The 14,549-nt window shown below is 28.5% G+C and overlaps 1 protein-coding gene across 1 annotated transcript in view; it reads left to right on the top strand.

The window, feature by feature from the left end:
- Positions 1-2,708: 2,708 nt before the first annotated feature.
- Positions 2,709-14,549, top strand: part of LOC107444516 (eukaryotic translation initiation factor 3 subunit E-A) — a gene marked incomplete in the record, with an annotated part of 29,312 nt that continues 17,471 nt past the window's right edge. Inside the window, 6 exon segments of the mRNA XM_043049960.2 lie at positions 2,709-2,979; positions 4,612-4,729; positions 7,041-7,158; positions 7,432-7,474; positions 10,057-10,161; positions 12,697-12,822. Of these exon segments, the coding sequence (XP_042905894.1) occupies positions 2,890-2,979; positions 4,612-4,729; positions 7,041-7,158; positions 7,432-7,474; positions 10,057-10,161; positions 12,697-12,822 (600 nt within the window).

Raw genomic sequence — 14,549 nt, 5'->3', positions numbered from 1 at the left:
CGTTATTTATCTTGCTCTTATGTTTCCTAAAGGAGAATTTTGGCTTGATATAGAAAAAGAAGATATAGAATAATAGAAAAAAAAGAAATTTTCGACAGCGTTGTGAGTACACAGGCGAAATAATTCAATTTATTTTTTAAAAAAAATCAGATTTTTTTTCTCCAAAATTAAGTTTTAAGGGTGTCGTTTTTAGTATAGCTCGGAGCGCGAAAATGTTTTTCGAGGGCGCTGTTTACAGCTATAATGTACCCAACCATTCCAACCCCGAAGTCCGGGCGTCCGGGACTTATCACCGTAATGATTATGCCTAGTGTTTAAAAAATTTAATATGAAATTCTTCATTTAGTTGTTAAATTTGGGTTGAAAGCATTTTTGCTGCGTCGATTACGGATAATAATACGAATCGTAACAGGCGATTTTGATCTGTGTTCATTTCCTTTTTAATATTCTAGGAAATTTTATTATTGTGATTTGAAATTAAATTTGTGCATAATTTTACCATTCATAAGAGTTTCCCGTAATTTATAAATTCTAACAGGTCGTGAACCTAAAACGAATTTAAGAAAATTAATATCACAACATAAATAAAGTGTAAGGTTTGCCATATTTTGAGAGTTATCCCTTTTTCGGGTATATTTGAATAAAATTGCACCATTTGTTATTTTTTTGGGTAGCATTATAGCAAGGTTGCGGATTCTTCGGAATTAATTTGTTGTTTGTTTCGTTGAAAGTTAAATTGAAAGAACGCGCTAGATAGAAAACACTTTAAGTAAATAATATTGAACGGCCTCACTTTTTCAAGCTTAGGCAAAAAAATCAATCGGAAGCAGTAACTCGGAAGTCTTACGACAAATTTTAAAGAGAACTCAAATTGGCAATCGAAATGGGCTACAGGTGGCGTAGAGCAGAACTCTCTACCTATGGCAACACTTCGCATGCTTTCACCTTTAGCCTGTGGAGAGTCATAGAAAAGGGAAGTACGATAGTTTCTGTCTTGATTTTTAAATAGATTAAAATCTTTTAAGTTAGGTAACTATATGGAACTGAAAACTACATTGAACATAGCTCTAAGAGAAAGCGTCATGGAAATTTGAAAAAGATATTTAACAATTAAATACGAAAAATGTTAAGAAAAGGAAAAATATCGTAGTACAGTCTGAAAAAAAAAAAAAAAAAAAAAAAAAGAGAGCAAAATCATCTAAATAACTTTCGTTCTAATGATCGGATTTTCACGAACTAAGTGTCAATCCTAATAGTTATTGGAGGTGACCTCAAATATGCTAATTAATAAGTGCTAACTATTAATTAAGTTACGAAATCAGACACAAAAACGTACTTTCTCTAAATAAACATGTATTTTTTTAACATATTTGGAATCCTGATCCTTAAAATAGGGGGGTAGACAAAATTTCGAAAAAAATTGGGCCGTAAATTGAGTCACAATAAAAATTTATAAAATTTATATGTATGGCCAAAGTTAAAAATAATGCCAAATTACTAGCCATAGAGAGTGAAACAATTGAAAACAGCTATAAAAAACTGGATGAATGACAAGACGGCAAAACATTGTGTGTCTCTGTAGATTAACAACCAAGTGGAGAATTTTCGGATGTACTTTCTGGGCAAAAAAAAAAAAAAAAAAAAAAAAAAAAAAANAAAAAAAAAAAAAAAAAAAAAAAAAAAAAAAAAAACTTTTTTTTTTTAATTCTTTGAAAATAAAATTTGTATTACTGAATTATTTATGATTTTCTAAGATTTTAATATCTGAACGGTAGAACTTATTATCTGAATTTTTTTTATTTTTTTAAAGCTGTTTTAACGTTATTTGTATGAAAATTTTATACTACAACCAAATTTACATAAGTTATTATAAATTTATGAAAAGTTGCAGGGCTAATTACTTTTTCATCTCAGTTCGAGTTTTTTAGAAAGAAAGAAAAAGATCCTGCAAAAAATTTGGATGTCCAGATAAAGATGGCGATTCTGATGCACATTTAGAAGGTTTAATAAAATTCACGGTATTTCTTTTCAATAAAATTGAAAAACTTAGTAAATGTTAGGTGACATTTATTTTAAAAACATTTTGATATATGCATATATAAACATCTATCTATCTATCTATATATATATATATATATATATTATCTTTGGGTGAATGGGTTTTATAAGTAAGTGCATTTTTTTCTTTTGAATTGCTTAATTAGTTTTAAAAATATGACTGAAAACGCAAAATGTGAAATTAACATTAAGTGGTCCGAACTTTGGATCGCTCTCTTTGGATCGATCTATGGGGATCATTTCCCAGATTGCGGCTACCCCCGATATTTTGAAGGTTAAGAATCCAAATATGTTGAAAATAATATATGTTGATTCAGAAAAAGTACGTTTTTAATAATAGTTAGCAATAAATAATTTGCATATTTGAGGTCGCCCCCCGAGCCATTAAGATTGACACTTAGTACGTGAAAATCCGATCATTAAAACAAAAGTTATTCCGGGTGATATTTTTTTTTTTTTNTTTTTTTTTTTTTTTTTTTTTTTTTTTTTTTTTTTTTTTTTTTTTTTTTTTTTTTGCGGATTGTACATTCTTATACAACTGAGAAGAGCAGGAGAGGAAAGGGGGAAGAGCCAAAGGCATGGAGAGCGTTGCGATCGCCGAGCGTTGTGACGTTAACATTCTCTTGATTGTTGGAGAGATCGCGGTACGGTTGTCTCTAGGCCAAAGCGGGCTCAGCGCATGAAACTGAAAGACGGGTAGAAATAAACAGCCGGAATCACATTGCAATTAATGATTACAGCAGCCGAATATATGGCGGTGGTGAATTTGTGGTGAATTGTCCACGTGAATAAAGTATCAGATTTTGTAGAATAATTAAAAAGATTCTAATCATGGCGAAATGGGATTTAACGCCAAAAATTGCACAGTATTTAGACCGACATTTAGTATTTCCTCTCTTAGAATTTATGTCTGTTAAAGAGGTATGTGTATACAAATCGTTAGTATTCCAACAAATGTTTTCAAACAACTTTGTGTTATGGTTAACTCTTAAGAGTTTCATTAAAATTAATTTTTTGAATTAATAAGTTTATCCCGCTCTGAAATTTTTTTATTATTATTATTTTGGGAAAAGTTATATTTCTGTGTACTCGAGATATAATTTTCTGTTTTAACGTATGTATAGTAATACCTTGTGAATCGATATCACCTCTAAAAATTCTGAATTTTGCTACAGAAAGTTCAGATTTCTGCAACTTTTGTTTTTCATAGAACATATTTCTTTAGAAACATAACTAGATTCATACCTGATATAAATCAATTATAACTGTAGTGTCCACAACTTAGCATCTTATTGCATGCATGCAAAGTGTTCAGTATTTCTGCCAATATGTACAGTAGTTGAGAAAAGTTTTAAAATATTGACCAAATAGAGCGATTTTTTTTAAAGTGAAATAAAGCTTTTTTTGAAAATAATTAACTTTGACTCCTAAACTAATAGGTCTATTTTAAATTTATGTACATAATGTGATTATTTTGAGTGAAAAAAATTTTTTGAAATCAAAATTTATACATAAATGTTAATTTTTTTCAATTACTGTATATAAATTTGCAGTTATGTATTTATCAATAACAAGATGCAGGGATCTGTTCAGGCCGAATTTACTACCGTTTAATGGTACCTTCACAAATTCAACTTTAGGAAAAACGGTAGTTTCACAAAATACTTTCTCTTAAAATTTTATTTTTGTATTCCTTAAGAAACGATAAATCCATATTTTTATGTTGATTTTTTAATATAATTTTTAATTTTTCACAAATTATGTCTAAATTTTCACAAAATATGTACCTCTCAGAAAAACCTAGATANATCGTGTTCTTTAAAAATTATGGTGTTCTTTCAAAAAATGCAAGAAAAAACATTTCTTGAGCGAATTATCTTTTAAACTTCTGTGATTTCAGAATTTTTGTTATTATTTCTTTTTTTTACTTTATCAATTTAAAATTTTAGCTGAAGCAAGGCAATTAATGGCAAATTTTTTTATTCCGAAATGAAAACAGAAAAATCAGGAGTATTTCTTTCCTTTCTGATGAACAAGAAAAGTATCTTTAGAATGTAATTCTGCAGAAAAAGAGAAGAAAAAATTATTTGCTTTTGTATTTTTTCAGCTATTTTTTTGCTTCAACTCTTCCTTTACTCTGTTTTTTTAAATTTAAAATCTATAAATATGAAGATGCAGAGTATGACAGTTTTTGGTGAATAGCTATCATTTACCTATCGTTTTAATACAATTATCATTACCAATCGTTCAGTGAGTACCTAGCATTTCAATGAATGTTATTATAATGCTTTTTTTAATTTATTGTTGAGTTTTTGTTGGAGAAAATAGTAACTTCGTTAAGTCATGAAAAATTCTTGGATTTAGTCATGAATTTGAAAATCTGAAATGTAGCAGACAGTTTATTTGCTGATAATTTAAGTCAAGAGTCTTGTGTAAATTTACATTTAATTAAAATGAAATGTGTTTGTATCAATAAAATCAATCTTTTAAGAATGAAATTATTGTTAACATGTAATTTAATTTTAAAAGATGCATGTTTTTCTTTCCAATTAGATCTATGATGAAAGAGATATGCTGCTTGCAAAGCTAGATATTGTTCGTAACACTAAGATGATTGATTTTGCTATTGATTGCCATAAACTTCTTTATCCTGGCACAAATATTCCCGAAGGTAAAGGTTCCTTTCTTTCTAAATTTTATAAAAAAGTTTTATCACTGTGTTTCAGAAACAGTTATGTATTTATATTCATCTATTTGCCACTAATCAGGGATGAGTTGCATTATTTAATAGTGGGCAACAAAAAAAAAACTGAAAAGTGCAATGCTGCAGACATTGTTAACATCAAGTAGTAGTCATTGAAATGTATGGGAATATTTAGATTGTATTAGTGAAGCGTAATATGAATTGCATGTGTATCTGTTCTATTAATACAGTTAATGAAAATATTTAATGTAATTCATATAAAATATTCTTATTAATGCAAATTAAAATTATAGCTCAAATTTATAGGTATATTGGGGATATTTCCGTATCTTGATCTGTCACTACAATTGCCAAAGCGGCAAATAAATTCTCAATCTGAAAATGTTTTTTTTATTTTATTTTTTTTTTTTTAAATATGTAGAGATTTGCACGCTGGTGGCTGGGTTAAACCCTTTCTGGGATTTTGTTTTTTTTTTTCGTTTCTGACAGGCTGCTGCCCTGCCAAGACCTAGCAATTATTCTGACACAGATCATGATATGGATATCTTCTCGGCACATGAAAGAGGATTATAGAAACTCAAAATTTTCACTCCTCTTAGAAGTCAGGGGAAAAAATTATTCATGCAGTAACCTTCAAAATATTATTTTCTAGTTTATTTGTAAAAATTGGTTAGTTTGTACAGGGCTGATTGTGATCCGGATTTCCGGACTTTTCGCAAACAGTGATCTGGAAGTTTCCGGAGATCGAAGGTCCAGATGTTTCAAATAATCATTGATCACAGAGGTTTCCGGAAATCAAATTTTCAAAGGTGGAACTTAAAAACACAGTTTATTTTATTTGTTTGTAAGAGAGAGCCAGAGAGATGCTTTATAAGCTTATATTCATGATTAATATTCATTTTTCATCAGTAAACAGTTAGAATCATAAACTCAAGAAAGAAAGACATATTTGTAAATTTTAATTACTTCTCCAGGTCATCATAGGTATGTGTAAAAGTTTAAATATATTTTAGATAAACTAAGAAATATTGAGAAAAAGGTAAAAAAGAACCTTGCTTAATTTCTTTTCTAATTTTTCAATTTAAACTTCACTTTTTTTACCTCAAAAAATTTTACGGAATTTTGGCTTGGCCTCACAATCACCCCTGTTTGTAACAACATAGTTCAATAATATAGATGCACACCATGCGCAGATACATTGGCAGCAATTTTGCTGATACTTTTTTTTATATTTTTTGTTTAAAAAAATGAAGTAAGTATGCAAGGTAGAAGAACGAGGTTGTTTGGCTGCATATATGTTGCTACTGAAGAGAAACGATAAAACTGCTCATTTAGCCCAAAAATTCATTACTCCATTGTTATGAGACGAGCAAACAACTAGACACGACTGTCAGTATGCATCGAATTGCAGTGAGAGTTGGAAATTTTTTAATGTGATTTGTTTGTTGCTAAAAATGAAACATAGTTACCTAAGTTTGACAAAAAAGCTTAAAAGGAATTTTGTGGTGAAGCTGAAGAATTACGGGAGCATAATTATTAATATTACTTCATTCTTAAAATATGACAATAGTTACTTACTCTACATGCGCCAACGCTTTACAATACAATACAACATAGAATAATCAGTCTTTTGACTGGTTACGGTATGTTTAGTGTTAATATTAATGTAGCTCTTTAATTTCATTTTTGTTTATAACTATTTATATTAATCTTTCTTTAATGTTATTGTGCATGTATATATTGTTTGTTTTTTTTTGTCATGATTAAATAAATATGTTGAATAGTTAAATGTTTCTGTCGTTTTTGTAATGTAATAAAATCATTCTGCTTTCAGAAAATATTATGAGCCTCCAAAAACTTTTGAATTTTGTGCTCAGATTCTTATTTATTTATTTTATCTTACTATGCTTAAGAAAGTGCATTTCACTACAAAGCACATTGCTAAAAACAAATTAATCTGGTTATTGATCTGATCAATATCTGGTTGTTGGGGGATTTATATATATATACACAAGAAAACTTGAAGAAAGTTAAGAAAAAAAATTACTTATTATTCCCCCCCCCCTTTTTTTTTTCTTTTCATGTGTCTATAATTTTTCTTTGTTCTATTCTACATTTTGAACTTANTATATATATATATACTTTAAGAAAGGTTACTTTTGATAACTGTTTAGAGGACAGCTGAGAATATTTTCAATTTGTTCATCTTTTGATTATGTGTATTATTTGATTTTGATTATAATGATCATAGTAATTAACAAGAATTATTTTTTTATAGAACTATTGGACAAAAGAGCAGAAGTTGTAAGTGAGCTAAGACATAATCAAGATGCAATCACTTATATTAGAGACATTTTAAAGGATCCAGCTGTTACTAAACAAATCGAACAAACCAGGTGATTTATCGACTGTGTTTGATAAATTCTCGTAAATTAATCTGTTATAATTGTGCTAAAAAATAATTAAAGAAAATTATTTGTTCAGTTTATTAATTTTTATAGTTTTGTGAATTTCTTTTTGAAAAGTGGTACAGATAGGATTTGAACGGATAAGCTTATCTGTTCATTGCTCCTACCTTTCTAGTTTAAAAAATATAGATGTGACTAAATGTTTCTGATTTTAATCGTGTAGAACATTATTGTAAAGTAATTTCATTTAATTATTTTCAGAGATGGGCGTACACTACTTGATTTTCTTGTTAAAAGTAAAAATGTAAGTATTAACTATTTTGTAACTATTGAGCATATTGTATCCATAATAATAAACTTCATTTATACAAATAATTGTTTCAAAAGTTTTTGGATTTTTGTGTTATCTTTGTGTTTATACAATGTATTGTAGAGAGAGTTTAATGTTTTGCTCTCAGAAGTCTACATTTTAGCGATCCAAATAGTATGAAACATGTTACACATAAATATTTTAGTTTAGTTCATTTATTAATTTAGATATTTTAGTTTTTTTTTATACTTTCCATTTGATATTTAATTTTATAGTTTTTTTTATGAAATACATGTGCAAAGTCCCTTATTCGTCTGATTAATGGAGAGATCTCTTTACTGGGCATTTTTTAACAATCAAAATAAACAACTCTTTTCCAGAAATAATAATTTTTTTCCACTCGCGACCTGCTAAAGGAGTGAGAATCCTCCGCTTTCCATTAATTCCTGTTTCTTTGATTTTTACTTGACTTCTGATTTTTGTTTGATTTTTAATCCGATTTCTGCTATATTATGAAAATGTGTTTTTCTCCGTAGTCTTGTTACTTTCAACCTAACCTGAAAAACAAGAGAAGTCTTTCAGTTAGCTTCAAAATTAAGTTTTTGGTAAGACTCTCGGTAAGATGCGGACTTTTAAGTGAACGAACTTGCATCATTTACATGGAGAAAGATGACCTACTATGGTTAGTTTAAAGACAAGGGGATTCTAACCAATGGTCAATCAACTATTAGTTATATTTTATGTCTGCTTTGTAATCAGTACAAGCCAGGGTATACAAATTGAGCAATTATCACCAAGGTTCGAACTTAAATCATTTCATCAGAAGGTAGCCATTGCATTGTGATTCTTATTCTTAAACTTGAGATTAAGGTTCTAAGTGCAGTGAAATTTTTTCAATTCAACTACTTTTTTTATATCATCACTACTTTTTTTTTATATATATATATAATCTATCTGCAGAAATTCCTGGAATTAAATTTTTCCAATTTATAAAATAGGGACGATATTTTTCCGCTTTTTAGCAGATTTTCGCTTTTATCTGTCGAATCTCAGCCTGTTTATCAAAAACTCCGATTCTCTAAAAGTTTTTTTTAAATTTTTTTAATACATATATATTCCGCTTTTTCTGAAAATTCGGTCGTTGAAATAAAATAATAACTTTTATTTCTGATTTTCAAAGATAAACAGAAAATTCAAACTACGTCATAGCTGCTAACCCTTCTGCATTTTTACTTATTTTATCAATTTTCTCCTCTTTTACAGGCAAAAAATAAGATTTCCATATTTTTCCCGCACACCAGATAGGTTGCATTTTCGTAATTCAGACGTCCCTGCTTCCTGTAATCTGGCGCGAAAGCAAACAAAGTAATTAAAAAAATATTGTTGGTTTTGCAGTGAAAATATTTATTTGCTCATTCAATTAATCTTGTAAATTTTCATTTATTATGGCTAAACAAAAGCAATACAAACAGGCCTTTTAGAAATACCAAGCCCAGAATCTGCTAATATCTCGATTCTTATTCACATGATTTTATTATCAAGCATCGATTTTTGTATTTACCTGGTTTAAAAGTTGCGCATTGTGATTCTTATTATCGCGATTTAAATATCGTACATTGTGATTCTTTATTGCAAGAATTAAAAATCCAATATCACGATTTGTATTTGCGTGTTTTTAAAACCCTATGCACCGACTTGTATTCACACGAGCTTAAAGTCCAATGTCGAAACTCCTTTTTGCGGTTGTAATATCAAACAATGATTTTCGTATTTATACGTGATTTAAAAATTAGACCTTGGGATTCGTATTTACGTGATATTAAAATAAGGCCTCATGATTTGTATTTTCGCATTTTTTAAATTTACTGTTGAGTTTCATATTCACCTGATTTAAAAGATCATATCATTCTCTCAATTGAAAATCAAATATTACACTACTTAATCACACGATTTTAAAATCATACATGTGATTCACGTTTATGTAATTTATATTCATACAATTTTAAAATTAATCATCTGGTTTATAATCACATGATTCAAAAATCACACTTCTTTTTGTCAAATTTTTAGATATCATAGCTTTTTCTATATATATATTTATATACATTCATTCTTAGATTTCCTCTTTTTTACTTTCTGACTGCTCTCATCCCTGATAAAAATATGGTTTTATGGTTATTTTGCTCTTGTACTCATTAAATTGAGAATAACTTATGATTCATTTGAATGCTTGTTGATTCGATTTATGAATACTTACTCATTAAAATAAAAATGTAGATTATTCAAAATTCCTCAAAAAATACAATTAGGAAAGGGATAGAGCCAATGACAAAAGATCTTATGAATAATACTTATTTCTATTAAAATACAATAATGCTGTAAGATTACTTTTTTTTTTTTTTTTAAGAAAAAATTATTTAACTGATCATTGGTCACCTCTGTACTTGTTTCATTCAATAAGAAGTTCTTCATCCAGTTTATAAAAATTTTATTTGATTCTTAGCTCTTACTTTTATCTATTTATATAAACTTTTTTATGTACAATTTTTTGAACTGATAATGTAATCTTATTTTAGTTCAAAGTTGAAAGTTTGGATTCAGTTTACGTTTTAGCTAAAAGTCAGTACGAGTGTGGTATTTATCAAGCTGCTACAGAGTATCTATATCTTTATCGCTTACTGGTAAGAATTTAAATTTGATAAAGGTGAAATTTTTGCATCTAAACAAAACTGCTGATCCTTTTTTATTTGATGATAATTTCAAGGTAATATTTGTGTTTGTTTTACAAAGGTGTTTCTTTACTGCAGTTGTGTCATTTCAAAAACTATTTGAGTAAAAAAATGCTCTTTTAAACTGAATTATTTTGAATTGTTTTCCCAAATTAATTTCCATTTTTTTTTTTATCATCAGCATAAAAAAAAAAGTCATAAAGGCTTTTTCCTGTAAAATATTTTTGTATACTATATTCAAAAGTATCTGTAATATTTATTTTCCTTTTTTTAACTGTCATTATTACATTTTTTGAATTGTTTTCTCAATTAAGAGTTTAAGGCTAAGAGCATTTTCTTTATTTGTAACATAATTCTATGATACTACCTTATTACATTACATTTTGAGGTAAACTTATTGAAATCTGTGTCTACACTTATTAACAGTTTTGCAATTATTACTTTTTAGTGTAAATGACATTAATATGCTATTATAAATTACCATTAAAGAGATTTGTTAAATGATTAGCTTTGTGCATAATTTGATGCAAGTGCAAATTCAGGGTTGCTACGCTACCTAGAAAACCAGAAAAGTCAGGCATTTTAGAAATCTTCCAAAATATCAGTAAATTAAAAAATTTTTTGTCTGAATCTCCAAAAGTCTGGCAGTTAGATTTTGCGAGAGCCAAAGGTGTGATTTTTGCGCTGATACTTCCCATAAATCACATTTTCTATGCAGGAGTTCCTTTTTCACCCATTTGGCATGGAGCCAAATTTTACAAAACTGTAACATACCATAGTTTTGTGCCTTGGAAAACTTTCGATTGAAAATGGGATTATTGTTACATGATAGAAAGAAGGGGGGATGAACTTCGGATTTTCTATTCTTATTTTTTATTAAGAAATTTTTTGGGATGAATAGTGTTTTATAATCTGTTATAAATTATTGTTTTTATTGTTAATTTTCTTAATCCTTTATCGCCAAGGTCTGGTAAATGAGTTCAATTAAACTTGTTTTTCAAAACTCGTGTAAAGCATGGGAATTGCTGTTCCACTTGAAAATTATAAAGCTATACTATAATATTCTATGGTCGAACCAGGTTTTATTTTTAGGGCCCATTTTTGTCAAAGATATAAATTATTTTTCTTAATTGATAAAGAAAATTAAATTTTATCAGTCACTATTTTTTTATTACATTTTTTTTTTTAATCCACGTGTTTTTCCGATTAAAATTAATTAATATATATATATATATATGTAATAAGTTGGTACCAGAGTTCTCCCAATGAGATAAAGAAGGCAGGGTGCTTCCTCACAGAAAAGGGCACTTTGAGTTTTGAAAAGGTTTGAGTTTTTCACTTAACACCTTAAAAATTTATCAAAATGTGTGATATTATGCAATATTTTGTTTCACTCATCTATCTTAATTTTTTAGAAATTAATGTTGTACCTAAACATTAAAAAATAAACAATCTTGCTAAGTTTTAAAAATGAATTTAGGCTAATTATTTTTTCAAGATAATATATTAAAAAAATAACATTTTAAATAAAATACTTTATTATATTGACACTTTTCTTGTATCCATCCTACACTTTATGAGAATAAAAAAGGCACGTTGATCAGGAAATTTTAAGATTTTTACCTGGAAAAATCAGGGAAATTTGAAACTTGATTTGAGTGGCCCCCCTGAATTTTTTATAATGAAAAGTTATCAATATATCACAATTTTTTTTTTTTTTTTTTGCTATACGGTACATTTAGGATCACATAGAACAAAAATAGGTGTTCTGTCATTTCAAAATTTCTCATGTTTATTGAATGGTTAGGACAACAGCAAAAAATAGTCAATGTTTTTCTATCTTCAGTGGAAAAACATTTGTTCCAAAAGAAGAGTTTTTACAACCTGTTTTTAGAATGATTTTCTTGAGATTTAAAAAAAAAATAAAACAAAGTTATTTTCAGTCGCTATATTGGAATGAACAATACAGTTCAGACATTTAATGTCTTTAAAATAACATTACGCTTATAGAATATGATGTGTATTGGTCGCTATAATAGAAAGATCACAGTATTGTAGGGGGTCATATTAAAAATGTAGGCTGTGTTTTTACTCCGAAACTTTTATTTAAATATATTAAAAAAAACTCAAAGAAACAAAAACTGAAAAAATTTACATAGATTAGAATATTTTAGAGTTTCATGTTTTATTCTAAATTTCTTGTTGCATTTTTGTTTAAATACTTATAGTGATTGTTTAATATTTTAAATTTAATATACTATTATCAATCCTGTGATTTTTCAATAATTTTATGATTGAAGCATTTTGTTTTTTTGTAAAAGAAAAATCTGTTCTAAAGCCTAGTAGAAACATGTTCTAAATCAAGATCTTTAAAGATGCTCACAAATTTGCATCACTGCATTTTCAACATTTTTTTATATAAATATAAACATTTTAAAAATATTTTTTTTTAAAACTTCTTTTAAATTTTATTTGTATTCTTTTTAGGTACCCTCCTCGGATAAGAATTATTTGAATGCAATGTGGGGCCAGCTGGCTGCAGAAATTCTCATGCAAAACTGGGATGCAGCTTTGGATGATTTCAATCGCCTTAAGGAATATATTGATACAAGTGTAAGATATCCAGAAGAAAAAAATTTCTGATTTATTTATATTTCATATTAATATTAAGGTCTTTTTTACAAAGAAAGTTTGCTATTTTACTTTAGGCTCCGTAATGTGTTAACTGTTAATTTATTGCATAGCTGTTAACTTTTCTACATTGAGATTTAAATTTTCTGAATTGTGAAACTTAAAATTTTGCACAGTCTTAGAACTTTTTATGTATACACATGTATGTAAAGATAGGCCCTCTCCTCTTCCCATATCTAATAATGTCTTGAATTTTCATTGCATTTCAGATTGACTAATTTTGTAGTCCATTAATTATTGCACAGCTGAAATTTAAAGTGACTGATAGTACAGAAAAAACAATTGTTGTTTTCTACGATTTCATATTTATTTGAGCTAATTGTATTGAAACAATAAATTCCAATTGTGATCACTATATTCCACTTACGGTTCTGTTGATTCTTTGAACAAGGAATAAAAATTGAAAGTGTGTAAAATCTTCTGCATTTTAAGTAATTTCTTCTGCAGTTTGTTTTAGAATTTTTCAAAAATAGAAGTTTACTTTACAGGTATGCAACTGTCTTAGGGCTGTTTTAATTGCCAGTTACATTAGCATATTTGTTTTCTTGCAGGTCCGGCCAATTTTATCTCATGTTAATTCAAAATTATACTCTCAATGTTTCGAAAATCTTGTTATGCCAAAGAAAAACTATTGTCCCTCTTGGCATTATATATCCACCTAATGTTAATTTGAATTCCTACGTTGAAGAGTTTCTTCTCGAAATCTTGTTATTTATGTTTCATGGCTCTACTTTTTTGAGTAATATTTTAGAATATATTTTTCTACCTTTTAGAACATATTTAGTTTTGAACTTGTTATCTCGAAAACTCACTATAGTGTAACGTCCCATATCCGGAAGGGTCGATTTCCCCCGGACACTTTTTAACAATCAAAATAAACAAACATTTCTTCATCTTCCTCTCTCCTTAAGTCTTTTGACAGGTTTATCCCCTTTTCAGCTTCTAGAGATCCATTGAACCCATAAATCAACAGAAGATCTACTAAGACCATGACGCTCCTCCTCTGGAATGCAGGGGAGGGGGTTGTTTTCAAAAGAGCACAGCTGAGTCCCCTCCCTCCCCCTTCTATCTATGCAGCTGGCTAGTAAAAGAAGCATTTCCTGGAACCGTTTTGAATGTTAAAGTGGAGGGGGAATCCCCTTTAGTCACATAAGAAAAAATAAAGAGAACCCAATCAGCATGCCACGCCTTTATGCTTGATTGATAGCCAATGACAGGAGAGAAAATAAGAACTTGTCACTTCCCCCCCTTCAACTTGAATGACAAGTAAGAAGGAAATGAATTTTGCTTCTTCACCTACCCACCTTAATGAATGAATGACGGGAATTTCCCCTTCTTGCTTGAAACGTTCTAGTTCAAAATGGCGGAGAGAGCAATTAATATTTTCATAACTGTAAATTTTTTTAGTTTCCTATATTTATTTTTATAATAGCAATAATTATTTTTTTTTAAATATTTTGTTTTTGATTGATTAGATATCATTCTAATACTAAAACATTATTGCCCGAAAAATAATGTTATTTAATTTCTGCTTCTTAGATTCAGATCATTTTAATCTCTGTTTACCTTGGGGGTCTATTATACGGAAAAATCGATTATCCGGACTTCGGAAAGTCCCGCCGATTCCGGATACGCGACTTTCCACTGTA

Source organism: Parasteatoda tepidariorum, chromosome 9 (assembly GCF_043381705.1).
Source record: "Parasteatoda tepidariorum isolate YZ-2023 chromosome 9, CAS_Ptep_4.0, whole genome shotgun sequence".
In the NCBI taxonomy this organism is placed as follows: domain Eukaryota; kingdom Metazoa; phylum Arthropoda; class Arachnida; order Araneae; family Theridiidae; genus Parasteatoda; species Parasteatoda tepidariorum.
Note: the sequence above shows the minus strand (reverse complement) of the source record. Positions and strands in the feature narration are given on the sequence as shown.